General features: G+C 35.0%; 1 protein-coding gene across 2 annotated transcripts in view; it reads left to right on the forward strand.

Moving 5' to 3' along the window:
* ibtk (inhibitor of Bruton agammaglobulinemia tyrosine kinase) overlaps positions 1-18606 on the forward strand; it is a 36098-nt gene extending 17492 nt beyond the window's left edge. Inside the window, exons 15-28 of one of the 2 annotated variants that reach the window (XM_051131240.1) lie at positions 1413-1450; positions 1536-1632; positions 1718-1819; positions 4045-4162; positions 6466-6526; positions 6603-6727; positions 6814-6950; positions 7223-7362; positions 9045-9160; positions 9237-9332; positions 9425-9580; positions 10924-11118; positions 16632-16758; positions 17771-18606. In XM_051131240.1, coding sequence (XP_050987197.1) covers positions 1413-1450; positions 1536-1632; positions 1718-1819; positions 4045-4162; positions 6466-6526; positions 6603-6727; positions 6814-6950; positions 7223-7362; positions 9045-9160; positions 9237-9332; positions 9425-9580; positions 10924-11118; positions 16632-16758; positions 17771-17896 — 1634 coding nt within the window. In that variant the 3' untranslated portion in view covers positions 17897-18606. The remainder of the gene's footprint in view (positions 1-1412; positions 1451-1535; positions 1633-1717; positions 1820-4044; positions 4163-6465; positions 6527-6602; positions 6728-6813; positions 6951-7222; positions 7363-9044; positions 9161-9236; positions 9333-9424; positions 9581-10923; positions 11119-16631; positions 16759-17770) is intronic. The other variant, XM_051131241.1, reaches the window with a different exon arrangement.
* Positions 18607-19592: the final 986 nt, after the last annotated feature.

A 19592-nucleotide genomic window follows, 5' to 3' on the forward strand; every position in this document is an offset into this window, starting at 1 on the left:
TTTAACTTTTGTGTACTGAAAAACATATTTTCTGTAGCTTCTGAAGGGCAGTACTAAATGAAACAAACAAAAAAAGATATTTAGGAAAAATAAGAGAAATGTACACATCTCCATTCTGATCAAAAGTTTTCACCCCTGGCTCTTAATGCGTCGTGTTTCCTTCTGGAGCATCAGTAAGTGTTTGAACCTTCTGTAATAGTTGCATATGAGTCCCTCAGTTGTCCTCAGTGTTAAAAGATGGATCACAAAATCATGTAGCCATTGTTGGAAACGGTTCAAAAACACAATAATGCTGAATAACCAAAGAATTTGTGTAACCTGAATAATTTTCTTGAAGAACAGCAGGCAGTTAAAATATTCATGACAAACATGGGAACTCATAAACAACTATCACTAAACAAACAAATAAAAATAAAATGGCTGTGGATCATTCAGGTAACAACACAGTATTAAGAATCAAGTATATGTAATACATAAAATACTTTTGAACGGGGTCATTTTTATAAATTCAGCTGTTATTGTCTCTTGTGGACTATATGTCTTATTCAGGTCAAATATCTTATTTAAAATAATTAATATTTTGCAGATTCTGCAAGGTGTATGTAAACTTTTGACCTCAACTGTATGTCTCCCTCAAAGCTAAAAAACACAAAGCTAAACACACAAACCTCTTCATAAGTTGAGATAAATTAACGTCCTGGGGTCGGCTAAGGCGCCGGCGGGAGCACTCGCATATTTTCACATATTTTTACATAGGCTGAAATAAATAAAATATAATATTTTAATCCTGAACTTATTTTATTTCAACTAAATGCTAAGGCAACTTTTCTATTTTTTTTATTTTAAATTATTGAAGTAGTGAAATAACAAAAACTTACACTATAGACATAAAATGAAAAAAAAAAAAATGTTACAAACATTAAAAAAAAATCACTGTATTTGATTAAAAAAAGCAGCTTTGGTGAAGATTTCATGTTCAAAACTTTTGTAATGTCTCTCTGCTTAGTTATTATAAGTAAATAAGATTACAGATTGAAATGTTTGGTCTGAATGTTTTTAACCGTTTGTGGACACTTTATTAACTTCAGGCCTTTTTATAACCTTTTGAAGCAAAGCTAAGAGATTTAGCAGAATGCCTTTGCTGTTATTTTCCAAATGACTATAAAATGTAGAAATCACCCATAATTCATTTTATTTATTTTCTTTTTACGTTTTGTTTTTACATTTCTTTTAAGTTTCTTGCTGAAAATTGTATGGTCTTTTAGGGCTTGGCAGTCCCTATTCACCTTCATTTAGCATCTTAGACATTCTTATGCGTGTTTTACAGTGGAAAGAAAGTATTGATTATTATTTTAATGTAATGCATCGTGGTGTGTTTTTCGGTGATTTAATTTCAACTCTTATTTCTACAGAGTATTTCAACAGTATGTTGGGCAGCCCCTGGATTGAGGTATGATGAAATGACATGAAGCAGCAGCTGCATCTCTTTGAACTTGAACTGTTGTGTTGATGTGAATGTCTTCTGCCCTCTTCAGGCCAGCAGCTGCACTGCACTGGATATGCCCACCACCTCTGAGATCCTGCAGGCTATTCTGGAGTACATCTACACAGATGAATCTCCCACTGTCAAAGGTTTCACCCCAGACTTTGCGCTTGGTGGTTTTTGTCTCCTGTTTTGTCTTTGTGGGTGTAATCCTCGTCTCTCTTTATATCGCAGAGTCTGTGAATGTGGAGTTTGTGTGTAATGTGCTGGTGGTGGCGGATCAGCTGCTGATCACCAGGCTGAAGGAGATCTGTGAGGTCGCCATCACTGAGAACCGTAAGTGTGCGGTCTCTTTTCTGAAATGTGCCTCTAGTAGAGGAATAATTAACCTATAAATGAAGATTCAAGCATTATTTCCTTTACTGTCATTGCAAACACACATGCTTTTCTTTCTTTATGTGAAATATAAATTAAAGTATTTGTAAATTGCCCAGTCTGCTTATATGCAAGCAGTTAAAATAGAAAATAAATGACTTTAATTTCGGTCTGTTATAAGGACATGGCTTCAGAAAACTTCTGCCAAACTTCTGCTCACCAAGGCTGCATTTATTTGATAAAAAATACAGTAAAAACAGTAATATTGTGAAATATTATCATTTCAAATAGCTGTGTTCTGTGTAGGCATATTATAAACTGTAATTCATTTGCTGTGATCAAAACTACATTTTCAGCGTTATTATTCCAGTCTTCAGTATCACATGATCCTTCAGAAATCATTCTAATATGCTGATTTGCTGCTCAACGGACATTTCTGATTATTATCAGTGTTGAAAACAGTTGTGCTCCCCAATGTGTTTGTGGAAAAGGTGATGCATTTTATTTTTCAGGATTCTTCGATAAATAGAAAGTTCAAAAGGTATTTCAAATAGGGTCATTCCGTGTCAAATCAACCAAATTTTAACTTTTTGTTTAGCTAATATTTTTTTAGATATACATGTATAGTGCTGAAAGACAAAATCTGTGTTGCATTATGTGGCAATGGTGATCATTAAAAAACAAGGAAACAGAACTTTTCAAGTTTTTTCCAAAGTTTGCATGCCTGTACCTCAAGAAGTATTAAAGATATTTTAATGCCCTTTTACATATTGGGTGTTAACAAACTTTCCTTTTGGCATCTTTATTTTTAAGGCCCTATGAGATTCAGTTCCAGAGATGTTGGATTTCAATATGGCTCCAGGAGTAAATCATTAAAATTTACACATTTTCAGTGGTCAAAAACCAAATGTGGGTCAGTTTGAAAAAATATGATACTACTAGAGGAGTCTGCAGAACAAATAATGTTAAAACTAGAGATGTTTCTTGTTTCCTCTGTCAACACAACTGCATTTAACAAGCCAGTCTGAGTGCCATAAATATTCTTTTTCCAAAGTTCATGTGCCTATAACTCAAGAAGATTAAATATATCATGATTTTAGATTCTAGTTCTTCATAAACTTTTCTTTTGGAATCTTAATTGTCGAGGCCCTACATCATTCAGTCCCTGAGATATGGGGATCTCTATGAGGAAATCCAGATTGGTTAATGTTACCCATTTTCGGTGGTTGAAAACCAAATGTTGGTCACAAATAAGATAATGATGCTGCCATTTTTTTTTTTTTTTTTTTTTTTTTTTTTTTTTTTTTTCCCTGTAACGACTCTGTATCTAAGGTGAAAATTGCCTTTTTGACCTCCCTCTACAAAATAGTGGATTACTCAGTAAATATTCATCAATGACATATATTTTGGCTTTCATCACTATACATGTCTATCTTTCTTCAGTAAAAATATTAGCAAAATCTAAAATTTCAGCTGGGGCCTCTGGTTGAGTTGACACGGAATGACTCAATAGACATTTTTGTAACATTTAAAATGACTTTAATGCCTCTTAATCAATTTCATGCATCTTTGTTGAATAAAAGTATTAAATTCTTAAAATCTTACTGATCCTAAACTTTTGAACTGGCCATATGTTGTTTTTGGTGCTCAACAGCTTTAGTTCTCATTAACTTTCATTGAGTAGAAAAGAACAGCTTAAACATATTCAGTTTACAATTCTGCCTAACGTCTTGTTTTGTGTTCAGTGGAAGAACGAGAGTCATAAGGGCAGGAGTTTTAAAAAGATGATGGATGTTGTTCAGAGCATGTTTTTGGCATTTTATGCCAGATAAAATCAACAATTGTAGTTTATGATATCTAGTAAAATATATTAACTGGAACTCCACACAAACACTACACACTACGACTACAATTGCAAATTGAAATAAGCTCTGTATGAAGCACTGTAATTATTTTTTCACGTTTCTCCTGTAACGTGTGCTCTGATTGGTTTGTAATTACATCATTGTTGTCATTGCTAAAAACAAGACCTATTTAACCAATTTAGCTATTATGCTACTGCATGCTAAGCAAACAACTGTCATTTTCAAAATCATAATTGGCCAGTTGATAAAAAGCAGCATGAGGATCATCACGATTTAGTTCATGAGCCTTCAGATAACGTTTTTTCTATGCATTGTATGCAGTGACGCTGAAGAACGCAGCAGAATTGCTGGAGTTTGCCACCATATACAATGCTGATCAGCTCAAACTGTCCTGTTTGCAGTTCATCGTCCTCAACATGGCGGCGCTGCTGGAGTCCAGGTGAGATTGAGACCCACAAACCCTTCTGTATAAATACTTTACATCTCGCATGCTTTAAAGTATCTTAAGATTTTCCTCTAACCTAATAGCTTGCAGTTTACACTTTGCCATGCGTTTTCTTGTGTTTAGCTCTGCTATATTTAAGAATGAGGTTGGATTTTCACTTTTAAATGTAAAAATGTGAATAGGGCTGGGCGATAAATCGATAACGACAATTGTCGCACGATATGAGTTTCTTCGATAAACGATAACAAGAGTTCGATCAATGTTCAATATAATATTTATGCGGCAAAGGTGGAACAAAAGAGCGTTAGTCAAAGCGTGCCACTTGGACCGTTTATCTGCTCGGATCAAAGTTCAAGTGGCGGCACGGTGCAAACTTACTAGAGTAGATGCCTTCAGTCTCTGACGGTTGCTGAACAGCGCCAGTGTGAAGCGCATGAATTCAGCGAATAACACAATTGGCGCTGACAAACAGGAGAAACACTGTGTGAAACAATACAGTCAGAAGGCTTTTTAATTTACAGATCGCCATCAATTACCACAGATTTACTGTAGTAGCACTAACTTTACAGTGGTATTGTGTCAGAAATGTGGGTATGTTTGTGTCAAATTTTATTATATTAATGCAGACATGTATTAAAGAATTTTTTTTTGTGATTTTAAGTTATAGCGTTTATGCATTTATACGAAGTAGTGAGTAGTAACCTCAAAATTTTGGGGCCAGTAACGGTGCTTTCACACCTGGCACTTTGTTTCAGAGCCTGATGCTATGTGAACGCGACAATCGTGCTCAGATCTGTGCCAAAACAACCAGTCTGAGATCGCCTGAACGAGGTGGTCTCGGCTCGATTTAAAACAAATTCTGGAGCGGTTGTAGTGAGAAAGCAATCCGATCCAACGGACCAATGAACTAGGCTATATCAAAGTGCATAATGGGTAATTACTGCTCTGTGAACAGCAGTAGCTTTGTTGTTTTGCTAATACCTCTTAAAATGCACATGTGAATGTCTGTGCGTGGGCACGTCTTCGCCATTCAAAATCAAGGTGTGCTCATTATTTTATAATGCCGTCTTACTGCTCTCTTTGTAGTAGGTGCATTTTTAAAAATGTTTTCCGACGAATCCTTGGCCTCCTGCTCAAAAATATAGATTAATATAACGACAGCAAAGCTGTTGTTGTTCCGTCCTGACGGATGACAGCTGAACGGAACTTGATTAAACCAATGAGAGGACAGTTTACTCACGCGTGACTTGTATTAACACACACAAGTGAACCGCACCAAGAATAAGAAGCAGCACTGTAATAATTTTAATCCTGATTTCGGAACAAAGCAATCGATCTACAGGTGCGAAAGCACCCTAAGATTGAGTCAAGACAATCTCAGAAGACAAGTCTGTCCTGCTCACCAAGGCTGCATTTATTTAATAAAAATACAGTAAAACAGTAATATTGTGAAATATTATTACAATTTATGATAGCTTTTTCTATGTGAAATATCTGTTAAAGGAGAAGTCATATAATGTATACATATAATGTACCCACTCCCTTGTAATCCGAGATGTTCATGTCTTTCTTTTTTCAGTCATAAAGAAATTGTAAAATTGTATTTCGAGGAAAACATTTCAGGATTATGAAAATAACGAAATGATCTGTTATTTTCATTAAAAAAAAAATACAATTTAAATACTTTTTAATCTCAAACCCTCGTCTTGTCTTGCTCTCCCTGAACTTTAATGAAAATAACCAATCGTTTCGCTAGATATGACCCTTTTTCCTTGGCTGGGATCATTTACAACCGCATCTGGGATCGTTTGAAGCCGCATTTAAACTACATTTTGGAAGATCAAACTCAGGGCACCATATCAGTCAATTATATGGAGAAAAATGCTGAAATGTTTTTCTTAAACATAATTTCTTTACGACTGAAGAAAGAAAGACATGAACATCTATCATGACAAGGGGTTGAGTACATTATATGTGAATCTTTGTTTTGGAAGTGGACTTCTTCTTTAAACCGTAATTGATTAGCATCATTACTCCAGTCAACATTTGATCATTATCAATGTTGAAAACGGTTGCACTGCTTCATATTTTTGTGGAAACTGTGATGCATTTTATTTTTCAGGATTCTTTGATGAATAGAAAGTTGAAAAGAACAGCATTTATTCAAAATGGAAATCTTTTGTAACAACATAAATGTCTTCACTGTCACTTGTAACAAATTTAATGCATCCTTGACAAATAAAAGTATTTATTTCTTCCTACTTAATGCTAACAGATGTTGTTCTTGTGTCTGTCAGAGCATTGGAGATCTTGAGCGATGACGTCCTCGTGGATCTAACAGCTGCGTACAGGAGAATGGTAAGTTTAAATCATCACTCTCATGTGCTTTATTAAAGCTCTGCTCAGAGATCCTGACGTCAGACTCCTCTGACAGATCCCAGCCATGCAGAGACGTCTCATTACACCGTATGCCGACGCTCCGGATCTCAGTGCCTATGAGGATCGAGAGTGGGACTCAGCTGTGGACTGTAAAAGCGGCTCTGAAGCCGACCACTCCAGGTGTGAAATCTTCCTGCTCAGACACTGTAATGTGGATATGAATGATTGTCCAGCTGTACTCAGAGTCCTCTCTGTGTTCAATCTAGCGATAGCCTGCTGAAGAAGGCCAAGATGAGAGCTAAGAGGAAACCCCGGCGGCGCTCGGATAGTTCTGGCGGATACAATCTGTCAGATGTCATCCATAGCTCTCCTACTGACGTCATCCAGAGTCCACCCGCTGCAGGTCTGCTTACTCACCCTGCATATTAAACACACTGATTAACTGTGTTTGAGCAGAGCATCACTCTCTATATTGCTTTTACTTGGGAATAAGGGATTATCAGATCCCTCGGTGTGTTGGACAGTGGGGTTGAGAACCACTGATCAAAATGAAAATCATGTGATAATCACATAACAAAAAATTAATTATCAGGCCGTTTTTATTGTTTCTGTAGAAATAATTTCATAGATATAGATGTTTGGGCTGGATGTGGTTGACCTGGTTGTGTTCCACAGGTTTGGGTCATTCTGTGAAGGCCTGTTCAGTGGAGTCTCTGCAGGAGCTCATCACATCTGACTCCGAGGGTAGTTATATGGGAGCGGGCAGCCCTCGAGACCTGCAGTCCCCCATCTTCCACGACAGGCCTGATACGCAGGTAATGCCACAACATCTGCATCATATCAACTCGCAAACTCCACAGAGACATTTCATTCATTGGCACTGTATTCTGTTTTACTTGCTAATGAATGCAGTACATATAGTAATATTTAATCCAAAATATTTCCCAAAATTAAATTCATTTTAGTGTAGTGAAATAAAACGTATATATTATTTAAGATATTATTTTTGCTTGTATATAATATATATTTATTTTAAAGGGGTCATCGGATGCAAACTTCACTTTTTCATGTTGTTTGAACATTAATGTGTGTTGGCAGTGTATGTACAAATCTACCCTATAATGATAAAAATCCATGCAGTGCTTGTTAATTAATCTGTAAAATAATATCCCCTTTTTCAAATCGAGCCGTTCTCAGACCAGCTGTCACAGTCCAGTAACTTTCCTTGTTGTGATGCTGAAGCAGGGATGTAAGTTAGACAAGAATATCTCTGATTGAGCGATTGAGGTGTTGTGTTCCTGGATGTAATAATGAACATAGTGGTTGTCATTTACTCCCGACATCTGAGCCACTGAAAGAATCATATCAACTTGTGGAAAATGGGCATCCGATGACCCCTTTAACAATATTATTAGTAAAATGTACATATACTAGTAAAATTGTTTACTATTTTTTTTTTTTTTTTGGTTTTGAAAGAAGTGTCTTATGCTCAAAGCTGCATTAATATGATCAAAAAATACAGGAAAAATATGAAATATTATTGCAATCTAAAACAACAGTTTTCTATGTGAATATCTGTTAAAATGTAATTGGTTTCTGTGATCAAATCTGAATTTTCAGCATCATTACTCCAGTCTTCAGTGTCATGTGATCCTACAAAAATCATTCTAATATACTGATTTGCCTCTCAAGAAACATTTATGATTATGATCAATGTTGAAAATGGTTGCACTGCCCAATACTTTTGAGGAAACTGTGATACATGTTTTTACAATTGTTATTTTTTTTTTTGTACAATAGAAAATTCAAAAGATCAGCCTCTGAAATGAAAAAATTTGTAAAAATGTAAATGTCTTTACTGTCACTTTTCATCAATTTAATGCATCCTTGCTTAATATTATGGTAGTGTATATTTTGTGTTATGATTTAGCACCGTTATAATTTAAAATAAATGTGAATATTAAAATATTCACTCTGCTTAAGTTTTTATAATAAAATAAAATGGTAAAAGAACTGATATTGTGATCCTGGACCACAAAACCAGTTATAAGGGTAATTTTTTATTTTTTATTTTATTGAAATTGAGATTTATACATCATCTGAAAGCTGGATATGCTTTCAATTGATGTATGGTTTGTTATGATAGGACAATATGTGGCTGAGATATAACTATTTGAAAATATGGAATCTGAGGGTGCAAAAAAATCCAAATATTAAGATAATCACCTTTAAAGTTATCCAAATGAAGTTCTTAGCAATGCAAAAATTAAGTTTTGATATATTTACGGTAGGAAATTGACCAAATAACTTCATGGAACATGATCTTTACTTAATATCCTAATGATTTTTGGCATAAAAGATAAATCAGTAATTTTGACCCATACAATGTATTGTTGGCTATTGCTACAAATATACCCGTGATACTTATGACTGATTTTGTGGTCCAAGGTCACGTTTAAGTCATCATTCTTCAAATAAGAATATTTGGTGTTTGTAGGATGAGAGGCGTGGACTGATAGGACTAAAGACTCCTCCTGGCACCCCTGTTCTGAAGAATGGCCCCGTCCCGACTCAGTCGTCCACCCCTGAACCCATCCCTACAGTCAAAGCGAGGTGATTTTAATGCTCTGTCACAGCAAACAGTGGTTGTTCTTGATTATTGTCACTGTAATTCTGAATGTATGTTCAGTGTCTGTAGACCGGCTCCGGTCCTGGACCTCAGGGCCATCATGGAGATGGAGGCCAACTCACTTAACCGGGGTGCCACACCCAAGAGTCCCAGCTCGTAAGTATCATAGTAGTTCAGCTAGTTTAGATGTTTATTTCCTGTGCTCTGTTTTTTGCTCTATTCTCTGCTTATTTCTTTTTTATAAACAGCAGCTCGAGCAGCAACACTAAGGTCTCGGTTATCCCCAGTAAGATGTCTCAGAAGCAGAGGAAAATGATGGCTCTGGCCTCCAGAGAGGGCAGCACAGAGAGCATGTCTGCTAAATCACCACCGTCTCTTACTCCGGTTAAACCTTCGAAGACCTGGTGAGAGCCTTATTCCAAATGTCTCTCAAATGAAGTGGGTGTAATGTAGCGTGACCATATGTCCTCTTTTCCCCTGATATGTTTTTTTTTTTTTTTTTTTTTTTTTTAACTTTAATTTTTTGATTGGCTTAGATGTGCAGTATTTGGCTTTGTTCGACATGCTCTACAGTCCTCATACATAATTTTGAATTGATTTGACTGTTCTGTGTAGATCCTGCCTTTATGCATGCCATGTTATTACGTGCATGTCGGTTATGTACGATGTCTAAATGCTGTTGGTCAAATTGCTTTTCAGTCATTACCTTCACAGAGCACATTATAGTTCAGCGAAGCACAAAACATTATACAAAGGTGTGAGTTTATGAGCTAGATTAACAAAATTAAACACTTTACAGTAAGGCTCATTAATATTTAGTTAATGCATTTGCTATCAAAATCTAACAATGAACAATCTTTTTTTTTTTTTTTTTTTGATAAATTTATAAATAAAGGTTGTTATTCTATATACTAATTAATGTTTTTTGTTTTTTAGTATTGAGATACTACTAGTTTTTATAAATAGATTGAATTTGTATTTATTTGTATATTTTCTGTCATTTTTATCTTTTGTTTCTTTTTTTATATGTTTATGTAGTTTTTATTAATTGTATTTATGTTTTGGTTTTAGTTATTTTAGGACATCAAGGCCCGGTTTCACGGACAGGGCTTAGACTAAGCCAGGATTAGGCCATTGTTCAATTAGGACATAAGTCATTTTTATAAACGTGCCTTAGGAAAATACATTACTGGTTTTATATTTTATAAATATATTTTATATTTAAAAATATATATTTTTATATAAATTTATTTTAAGATCAGTCAGTGCAAGTTTCTTTCAGTTGAAACAGCTCAGACTTACATTTTAGTGTAGGATTAGGCTTAAGCCTTGTTTGTGAAACCAGGGGCAAGATTGAGGTTTTAATGTTATTTCAGTTAACTTTCATTTCAAGTAATAAAAAAAAAAAAAAAAGTTTTATTTTTGGTTAACTATGATACTAATACTTTTTAACATTTTTAACAATTTGTTTAAATAGTATACCTAAAATTATTCCTATTGCATTAAACACACTTAACTATTGCTAACAATTTTATTTCAGTTTTTACCATTAAAGTAAAAGACCATCCAAAAATAAAACAACAGTTGGAAACCTAAATGCATAAATAAGGTCACCTTATATGAGGGATGTTAGTTAAAACATCTTAGCCTATGGATGATATTGGCAGAGCCGTTAACTTTGTCTCATTTGGAAATTGTGATTGGCTAATCATGTTTTCATCCAAACCTTATATCGTTGTGTTGTTAGGTCGACAGCCGTTCAGTCCCCGCCCTCTTCCTGTTCCTTCCGGGATCTTCTAGTCGAGGAGGAACGGCGTGGGAAACCCTCACCCGTTTCCCCAGTGACGGCCAGGAGTCCAGCGGCTGCTGCAGGACAGCCGATATGTGCCAAAAGAGTGACTTTTAAATGTGGTGAGAGCAGCGACCCAGAGAAACCAGCAGGGTGAGCAACATCTCATTCGGTGCACAATGTTCACTAAACGTCTGATGCATATGACACACTGAACTGGAAGCACTTTTAAATCTGATCTAAATCTCATTGGCTGGATGTACATTATCCAATTTGTTACACCGTTACTTGCTACATTTAGTAAATAATTAGACAAAGTATTGATCCGAGTTGAAATATTTTATTAGCTCAAAGTGCAAAGCTTCCACAAACAAAAATAGTTTTTAACTAATGACTTTTGAATCTAGACAAAGTTCAGACAAGACAGACATTTAAAGCATAATGTACAGTCGTATAATTAACTACACAGCTTTTCACCACATAAGCAAACACAAGGTCATAAAATGTTGTTTGAGAAAAGAGAATTTCAAAATCTTACCTGTTCAACATCTTAAATCCATTACGGTGCACAAAACAATCTTTCCGGCAGCAATACGAATACTGCATTATTTTATAGCAGATGAATAAAACAAGCGGGAGTCCAGTGGTGTGATATTATTTTTATATATATATATATAATTTTTTTATTTTTTTATTTATATTATTATTATTATTATTATAATTATTATAATTATTATATATATATGTATATGTATATATATGTATATATATATATATATATATATATATATATATATGTATATATATATATATATATATGTATATATATATATATATATATATATATATATATATATATATATATATATATATATATATATATATATATATATATATATATATATATATTTTTTTTATATTATATTATATTTATTTTTTTTTTTTTTTTTATATTTATTTAAAAAGATGTAAAAGAAGTACCAGTAACTGAATGAAAATAACTGACCAATCAGAATCAAGTATTGCAGAGACTCTTGAGTAGGGTTAGGTATCGTTTGAATTTTATCGGTTCAGATTCTGCTCATCGATTCCGATTCTTAACAATTCCTAGTTTCGAATCCAATAACGTAGTCAATAAAGAATTGTCAAACATTTTTTTTTTTTTGTTTTTTTTTTTTTTAACAAAGATTTCTGTTGCAGCTGAATAACATGAGCAAATCAACAGTCTACAGGACACTTAAGCCTAAGAGGAACTTTTGCCTATGGTTTAACAAAAAATTCCACAGCAAAAACAACTAGACTAATGTAAAATTCAAACATTAAATTATTAAAAATAAGTAAACAGTCAGTAATAAAATAGGAACAAGCTAATAAATTGACAATAGCATAAATAAATACAACAGAACAAATTGCAGGTACAGGTTTCTTTTCATAAATAAATGATAGATTAATCCTCAGTAAAGTTACGAAAGATACTCAGTTAAGATCAGTAAATTATTTTATTTTTTGTTCTTGGACTAACATTAATGACTGCCTGCATGTTTATTAGGCTGCTGTCTCTTTAACACCGATTGCATACTGATCTAAAAATACTGTTATATATGCGTTTTCACACGTTTATTTTCACTTTCAATTTCGACCAAAAAACGGCTGTTTATGATGATGTACTGACATGCTTTTGTGCGTATTGGGCAGTAAATGTCAAAGAGAAGTCAGATCTGACCCAAAAACAACCTTTTCTGTAATGGAAATGCACAGAACGGTTCGAGAACGGACACTGGTCGGGAACCCTCACCGGCACCACTGTTCACTGTGTTCGCGCTTCAGATGTGTGCGCTGCATCCAAACGGTGCACATCTTCTTTCCCCTCCTGTGCTTAACTTGTTTGATTTTAAGCTTTAAAATCACATTAAAATTCGAATGCAGGGACCAAAATGCATGTGTCTTTTCGAATACCCAGTTCTTGGAAATATGGAACCGGCTCTCGATACCCAACCCTACTCCTGAGGCTTCATGAGCAGCAATAAACACTGTAATGTCAGGGGCTTTACATTTCCAGCACGTATTCTAAGCGGCTGGCCAATCGTAACATATTGGGCAATCAGCTGACCAATCAGAGCAGGCTGGAACTAAAACAGTGTTTCAGGCTAAGAGGTGCTACAACAATGTACAGTAAGAGAAAAACAATGTGTTTTTTTTTTTTTAAACTTAAAATAAAATAAAAAATCATATGATTTAAAGTATTCTAGTAGACCCCAAAAATAAAATAATGAACTTATGCAAATGATCGTGATACTTCAACGGTTCTCCAGTGTTCATAAAATCTATGGCGATATTGTAAGTGATTGACTTGAACAACTAAACTCTGGATTTTAAAAATTTTGTCACTTGAACATAAACTTTCTGAAATGCATGTAGTCGCTAATGTGGGTTAGAAGTATTAGAAATGTTAAAAGATATGTAAGAGCTTTGTTTGAGGGTCTTACTTAAATGTGAAAGGGACTTTTACTAAAAGAGACTAGTTTATCTACTAGATTTGGAAAAAGTTTAATTTAGTCTGACCAACCCTTTGACATTTTATGAAAGGGTACATGAGTGATCTTATTTTCTTAGTTGCATGTTTTCTTACATCTGTAATGAAATATCAGATGAAGTGCCTCACTGAAAAGGGAATGTCTGCACTGCAGCATATGTAGGTAAATGAAACCGTAAATGTATGCTGACATCTCAGTCAGGTGATTTGGTATTCAGATCTTGTTTGTGGGCACTAAAAGTGGAGACAAAAAAATAGAAATTTCGAAACGCTCAAATATCTCTTTTTTTTTTTTTAATAGTGCGTTTCTGGGGTTGCTTTCTCTGTAAAAGATTTAGCCAACACAAGCTGCTGCCTTTGTTTGAAACAGTCTGCATGCTGACTAAGTTTTGTATCAGAGCTCTTGTGTGACAGCAGGTGTTATTCTGGTTCTCGTTCGGTTCCATCAGGTGGCGCTGTAATGCTTCTGTATAACATGTATAGCCTGTGAGTGATCGGTCTTATGATTGAGCAGCTGTAGTTAGTGAGACTGATGTCAGTCATGTTACAGTACTGCTGCTGGGTTTTGTAAGTGTGTGTTTAGTTTTGTTGTGTGGTTGTGTTGTTTTCTCAAAGAAATGTGATGTGCTTAGATCTCCCTAAACTTGGTCATTTCACCTGTTTCTAATTTCAGCTAGATGGATAAAAATCTAAATTTTTATTATTGTATTTTTTAAAAAAAATATGCAACGTGGAAATAAATAGCTTTGAAAAGGCATTCAAATGTATTTGTATATACATATACATTGCGTGCAAAATTTAGATTATAAAAACAGCGTTAGAATTAAAACAATAATAACAATAAAAAAAGGTGATGTTTTTGAAAGAAGTTTCTTATGCTCACCAAAGCTGAGTTTATGTGATGATAAAATCTGGAATTTAAAAAACAATATTATTACAGTTTAAAATAACAATAGAAAACAGTACTATATTTTAAACTGTAATTGATTTCTGTGATCAGAGCTGAATTTTTAGCATCATTTCTCCAGTCTTTAGTGTCACATGATCCTTCGGAAATCATTCTAATGTGCTGATTTACATTTCTGAATATTATCAATGTTGAAAACAGTTGTGCTGCTTTGTCATTTTATAGAAGCTGTGATACGTTTAGTTTTTCAGGATTCTTTGAATAGAAAAAAAAAAAAATATATATATATATATATATATATATATATATATATATAAATATCAAGATCATACACATTTTTACTTCTAGTTTCAGTCTTTCCACTCATTCTCTGCTGTAGGAGAGGTAGAATTACATGAGTGTCTACTGTTGTCCTTTTGCATTAATGACATACGATTTTCATGTTTAATACTGTAAAGCTGCTTTGACACAGTCTATTGTTAAAAGCACTATATAAATAAAGGTGACTTGACTTGACAAACCAGCACCCATCTGTACATTGTCTCTTATGGGGTCTTACAACATGACTGCAGTGCAAACTAAAGTGACCATGATTTCCCATTTGTTGTTTTGTCACAGTCATTGCTGGTTTGTACATTGTGTTTATTACACAAACCCAGTGTCGTCTGAAGTTCAGATGATTCAGACGATTATATAGTTATTTGAGAGTGGACCGTGATGCTCTGCTCTCCAGGATGTCTAGCGGCAGGTTCTTCAGGATGTTTTTTTCTCCAGCGTGTGTCTCTCTGATCTGACTGAGCCTGTAGATGTGTGACTGTGGCCAGGCGTCTCTCCGTCTCTGTGTGTCTGTCACGTCAGCTGCCCGCTGGGCTCGTGTTTATGACTCCAGCGCTCAAGCACAGGTCTGAATATTTATCAGCAGCGCTCCACTGCCCGGCTCTGATTGTAATCTCTATTGATAAGGGCAAACTTTATGTCACAAACACACTCATCCCTGGGGCTCGACGTCACCTGTGTTTACGAGCACGCAGTAAGAAGGCAGTAGCCGGCCGGACAGGCTGTAGAAACTCAATGTGGATTGCTGTTCTCAGATGAAATGTGTTTTTTGTTTGTTTTTTTTTTTCTCTGTGTGTTGTTGTTGTATATATTAAGTTTTTAAAATGTGCTCATTAGTGGAGACAGCTGAACGTTTCTAGACCATGTGCATTCTTCCAGCAGAACAGTGTAGTAAAATAAGCAATATAAAAGTACACTGTTCATTCTTTCAACCTAAAAATAACTAAAAGAATCATTAGCAGAATCATTAAAGGCATAGTTCACCAAAAAATCATCTTTTCCTAAAAATATACTCACCCTTAGGCCATCCAAGATGTAGATGAGTTTGTTTCTTAATCAGATTTGTAGAAATGTGTCATTGCATCACTGGCTCACCAGTGGATCCTCTGCAGTGAACGGGTGCCGTCAGAATGAGAGTCCAAACAGTCGATAAAAACATCACAATAATCCACAAGTAATCCACACCACTCCAGTCCATCAGTTCTTGAGAAGACAAAAGAAACAAATCAACAAAGTTTTTAAGGTGTCACTTCTGTATGCTTCTGTCCAGAATATGAGTTCTTAATCCATATACAGAGTTCGTATACAAGTTCGTAATCCAGGAAAAAATCCATCTCCTGTTGTCTCACATAAAAACTCACATATTTGTTTAGAACTGTTCTGGACTGTTTTCACTCTTGTAAACTCTGGTTGATCTGTCCATATTTCTCTCCTGATTCAGACCAGATGACTTTTGAGAGAGGAATATTATGGATAGAGGATGTAACAGATTAACAGTTAAAACACCTTAATGGTGGATTTGTTTTTTACAAACACGCAGCATTAGTCTTCTCAAGATGTTAACTGATGGACTGGAGTGGTGTGGATTATTGTGATGTTTTTGTCAGCTGTTTGGACTCTCTATCTAATGGCACCCATTCGCTGCAGAGGATAGGTGAGCAAGTGATGGAATGCTGCATTTCTCCAAATCTGATGAACAAACAATCCCATCTACATCTATCATGGCCAGAGGTTGGTAATTTTAAAAATAGGAAACCATCTTAAATTTACAGTCCTGCTGTCATTTGAAGCACTTGAAGCAACTTCCTTAGTTTTCTTCTGAAGATGTTACTCAACATATGCGTTAGTAAGCATTGAACCATGTTCTCCTCTGTGTTTTTTACCCATCAGGCCTTGGGTGCTTAGGGCAGTTGGCAGTCCTCCGTCCACCTCTACATTTGCCTCCATTGTGGAAGAGGAGAGACAACAGGAAGCCGCACTGATCCGCAGCCGTGAGAAACCGCTAGCACTCATTCAGGTAACATTCTTATGTCTTATGTGCATGTGACAGTGACCCAGACGTAGTTTTATTTACCAAATTAAAGCGGTATCAGCAGTTGAAGGCCAAGATGGTAATTAACCTGCAATAACATTGTCATAACATGTCAGGTTGTCAAATGGCATGAGACCCATTGTTCACTATTCAAAAACCATGCTGTTTTATTCAAATGTGTTCTGCTTTAAAACATTTCTTGCTTCTGAGAATTCATTACTATTTAAAAGTTGTGTTTAAAAACAGTTGTGCTGCCTGTATTTTTGTGGAAACCAGGTCCCACTTTATATTAGGTGGCCTTAACTATGTACTTACATCAAAAATAAGAACAATGTACTTAATGTGGTCATATTCTATTGCAAAACACTTTTGCTGCTATTGAGGTGGGATATGGTTAAGGTTAGGGAGAGGTTTGGTAGTATGGGTAGGTTTAAGGGTTAAGGTGTAGGGGTGGGTCAGCAGTGTAATTATAAATGTAATTACATTAATTACAGATGTAATTACATGCAGGTATTTCTAAAATCTAAGTACAATGTAAGTAAATGTATGTACACACTAAGTGCATCAAATGATTCATTTCAGTGTTAGTACACTGTAGTTAAGGCCACTTAATATAAAGTGGGACCGTTTTTTTTAACATTATAAATGCATGCATCCTTGCTGAATAAAAGTATTATTTTATGTAAATACCTTATTTAAACTTCTGAATGGTAGTGTATGTTTGAAAACAGTCTGAAGCATTAAGATTTGCACACTTATGCACTCAAGGTATAAGGAAATGATTCACTTTTTGCTTCATGTTGCTTGATACGTCTGCATTAAATATTTGAAAGATTGAATTATATCATGAAACCTTTGACTGAAAATGATATAGAAGTGTAAAACATCAACTTTTTTTTTTTCAGATGTTTTCAACTAGATTTTTAAAATCTCTTTTCTTTTCCTAATGTTTTTCCCATTTGACCCTTACATTCAGTTCATCTCATCTCTATCATAGATTGAAGAACGAGCCATTCAGGACCTGTTACTCCATTACAAGGCCATTAACAACCCAGAGGAGCTGATATTGGTAGAGAGATCCCCTCAAGGTCCAATCGCCATCCCAACCTGGAACAAACACTGATGCTAACACGAGGTTACAGTGACACTCATGACTTCCCGCTTACGCTTAAATTTCAGGCAGTATTAAGCGTGTTCTGTTTGCATCACCTTATTCTGCACTAAGCACACCTGCTTTCTTTGACTGCTTACTTTTTCTTTGAATCTGCTTTTTTTTTCTTCATTAATTTTGCTGAAAAAAAAATTCCTTGTATGAAAAGACTGGAATGTGAAGTGTAATCTGTTGTTCTCAGCACAGAGAGTCGCCACTTGTGCCAAAATATGTTTGTATCTTCTCTTCTTTTCTTTTTATTTTTATTATATGATGCAGTGGTCTGCATCTGACAGCTAGTATGTGTGTTCTTTATGGAGAGCAAACTCACACATTGTAACCAGATGAAGAAAATCCAATCAGCCGTGAAAAGCAATAAAGACTTTATTAGGTTGCTCACAAGCGCTGTTTGAAAGAGCTGGTGTAAAAGAATATCCAAGTGCGCAATGAAAGGGGCTGAGGCTGAGATTTACAAATATGCATTTTATATTTTGCTTCCTCATGCAATTGATAACAATAACATTCTCATTTAGTGTTCGTGTAATGGTAGTTTGTTTGTCACGAGCAGAATATGATTGGTACTACAGATAAAAAAATGTAAAAAAAACTTAAAGTCATCTTTGCTTAATGATAAGAGAAGATATTTGCAGTGGCATGCAATAAAGAAATGATTGTGAGCATCAGTGGTTGTTGTTTTATGTGTCTTTAGGTTCACCCGATTACCCAGTGGAGCCCTGCTTGTTACAATTTTTGCATATTGATCTGCAATAGAAAGTCAAATTCTGTGTGTGATTTACTAACAATGTGCACGTTAAAAAACACAGACGCAACCAGATCATTTCAATAATGTCCAGCGCAATCTACCAAGAGCAGCGCGAGTTACCTGCTTTTTTTTTTTATTATTAGGTGTTAAATAATGGCGCAAATACCAGTGAATTGACAAGCGCAAATCTTGGTAAATTGCATTGTGTGATTCATTTGAATACTCTCCTCCCACAGATTTTGCATCTGAACGGGAAACTCCTACAAATGCATATTCAATAAGGACAGGCACAAAAATAACTGTGTCCGTGCCTTTTCAGCACTAATTCTTCACTGCACGTCTTTAGTAAATCCTGCCAGTACTATTTTAAATCTGGCCCTATGTCGCTTGGTATTCTAGCATAACTTCAACACTGTGACTCTGTCAAGACCATGTGTTATTTAGTACCTTATTTTTACATTTTATGCGTTGGTTAAAACATTCAAACGCTCAAGTTTGCCAAACACTCAAACCTCAAAATTGCTACGAACTGTATTCGTCTGATTCACTCACGTCATTTCTTTATTCTGTTGTATTTGAACTTTTCTGCCAATAATTCTATTCTGCCCCAAATACACACTGGGATCTCCAGTTTTATTGGAATAGTTCCCAATCCCCCAATACCAAGTAGTACATTTATGTTTTAGTTCATAATGCTGGAACCATAAGGGAGTCAAGTTTATTTTTTCCTTTGAACCCTTTAGTCAGGCCCTACAAGAAATCCATACAACCGGTTTTGGTTATCTCTGGGACATTTTTTAAAAATTACTTTGTTTGTTTGTTTGTTTGTTTTAAAGGTAATTTAACACAGTCTACAGCAATTAAAAACAATGTAATTAAGAACACTTGCATAAACATTGTAGATAA

This window comes from Labeo rohita, chromosome 16, assembly GCF_022985175.1.
Source record: "Labeo rohita strain BAU-BD-2019 chromosome 16, IGBB_LRoh.1.0, whole genome shotgun sequence".
NCBI lineage: Eukaryota > Metazoa > Chordata > Actinopteri > Cypriniformes > Cyprinidae > Labeo > Labeo rohita.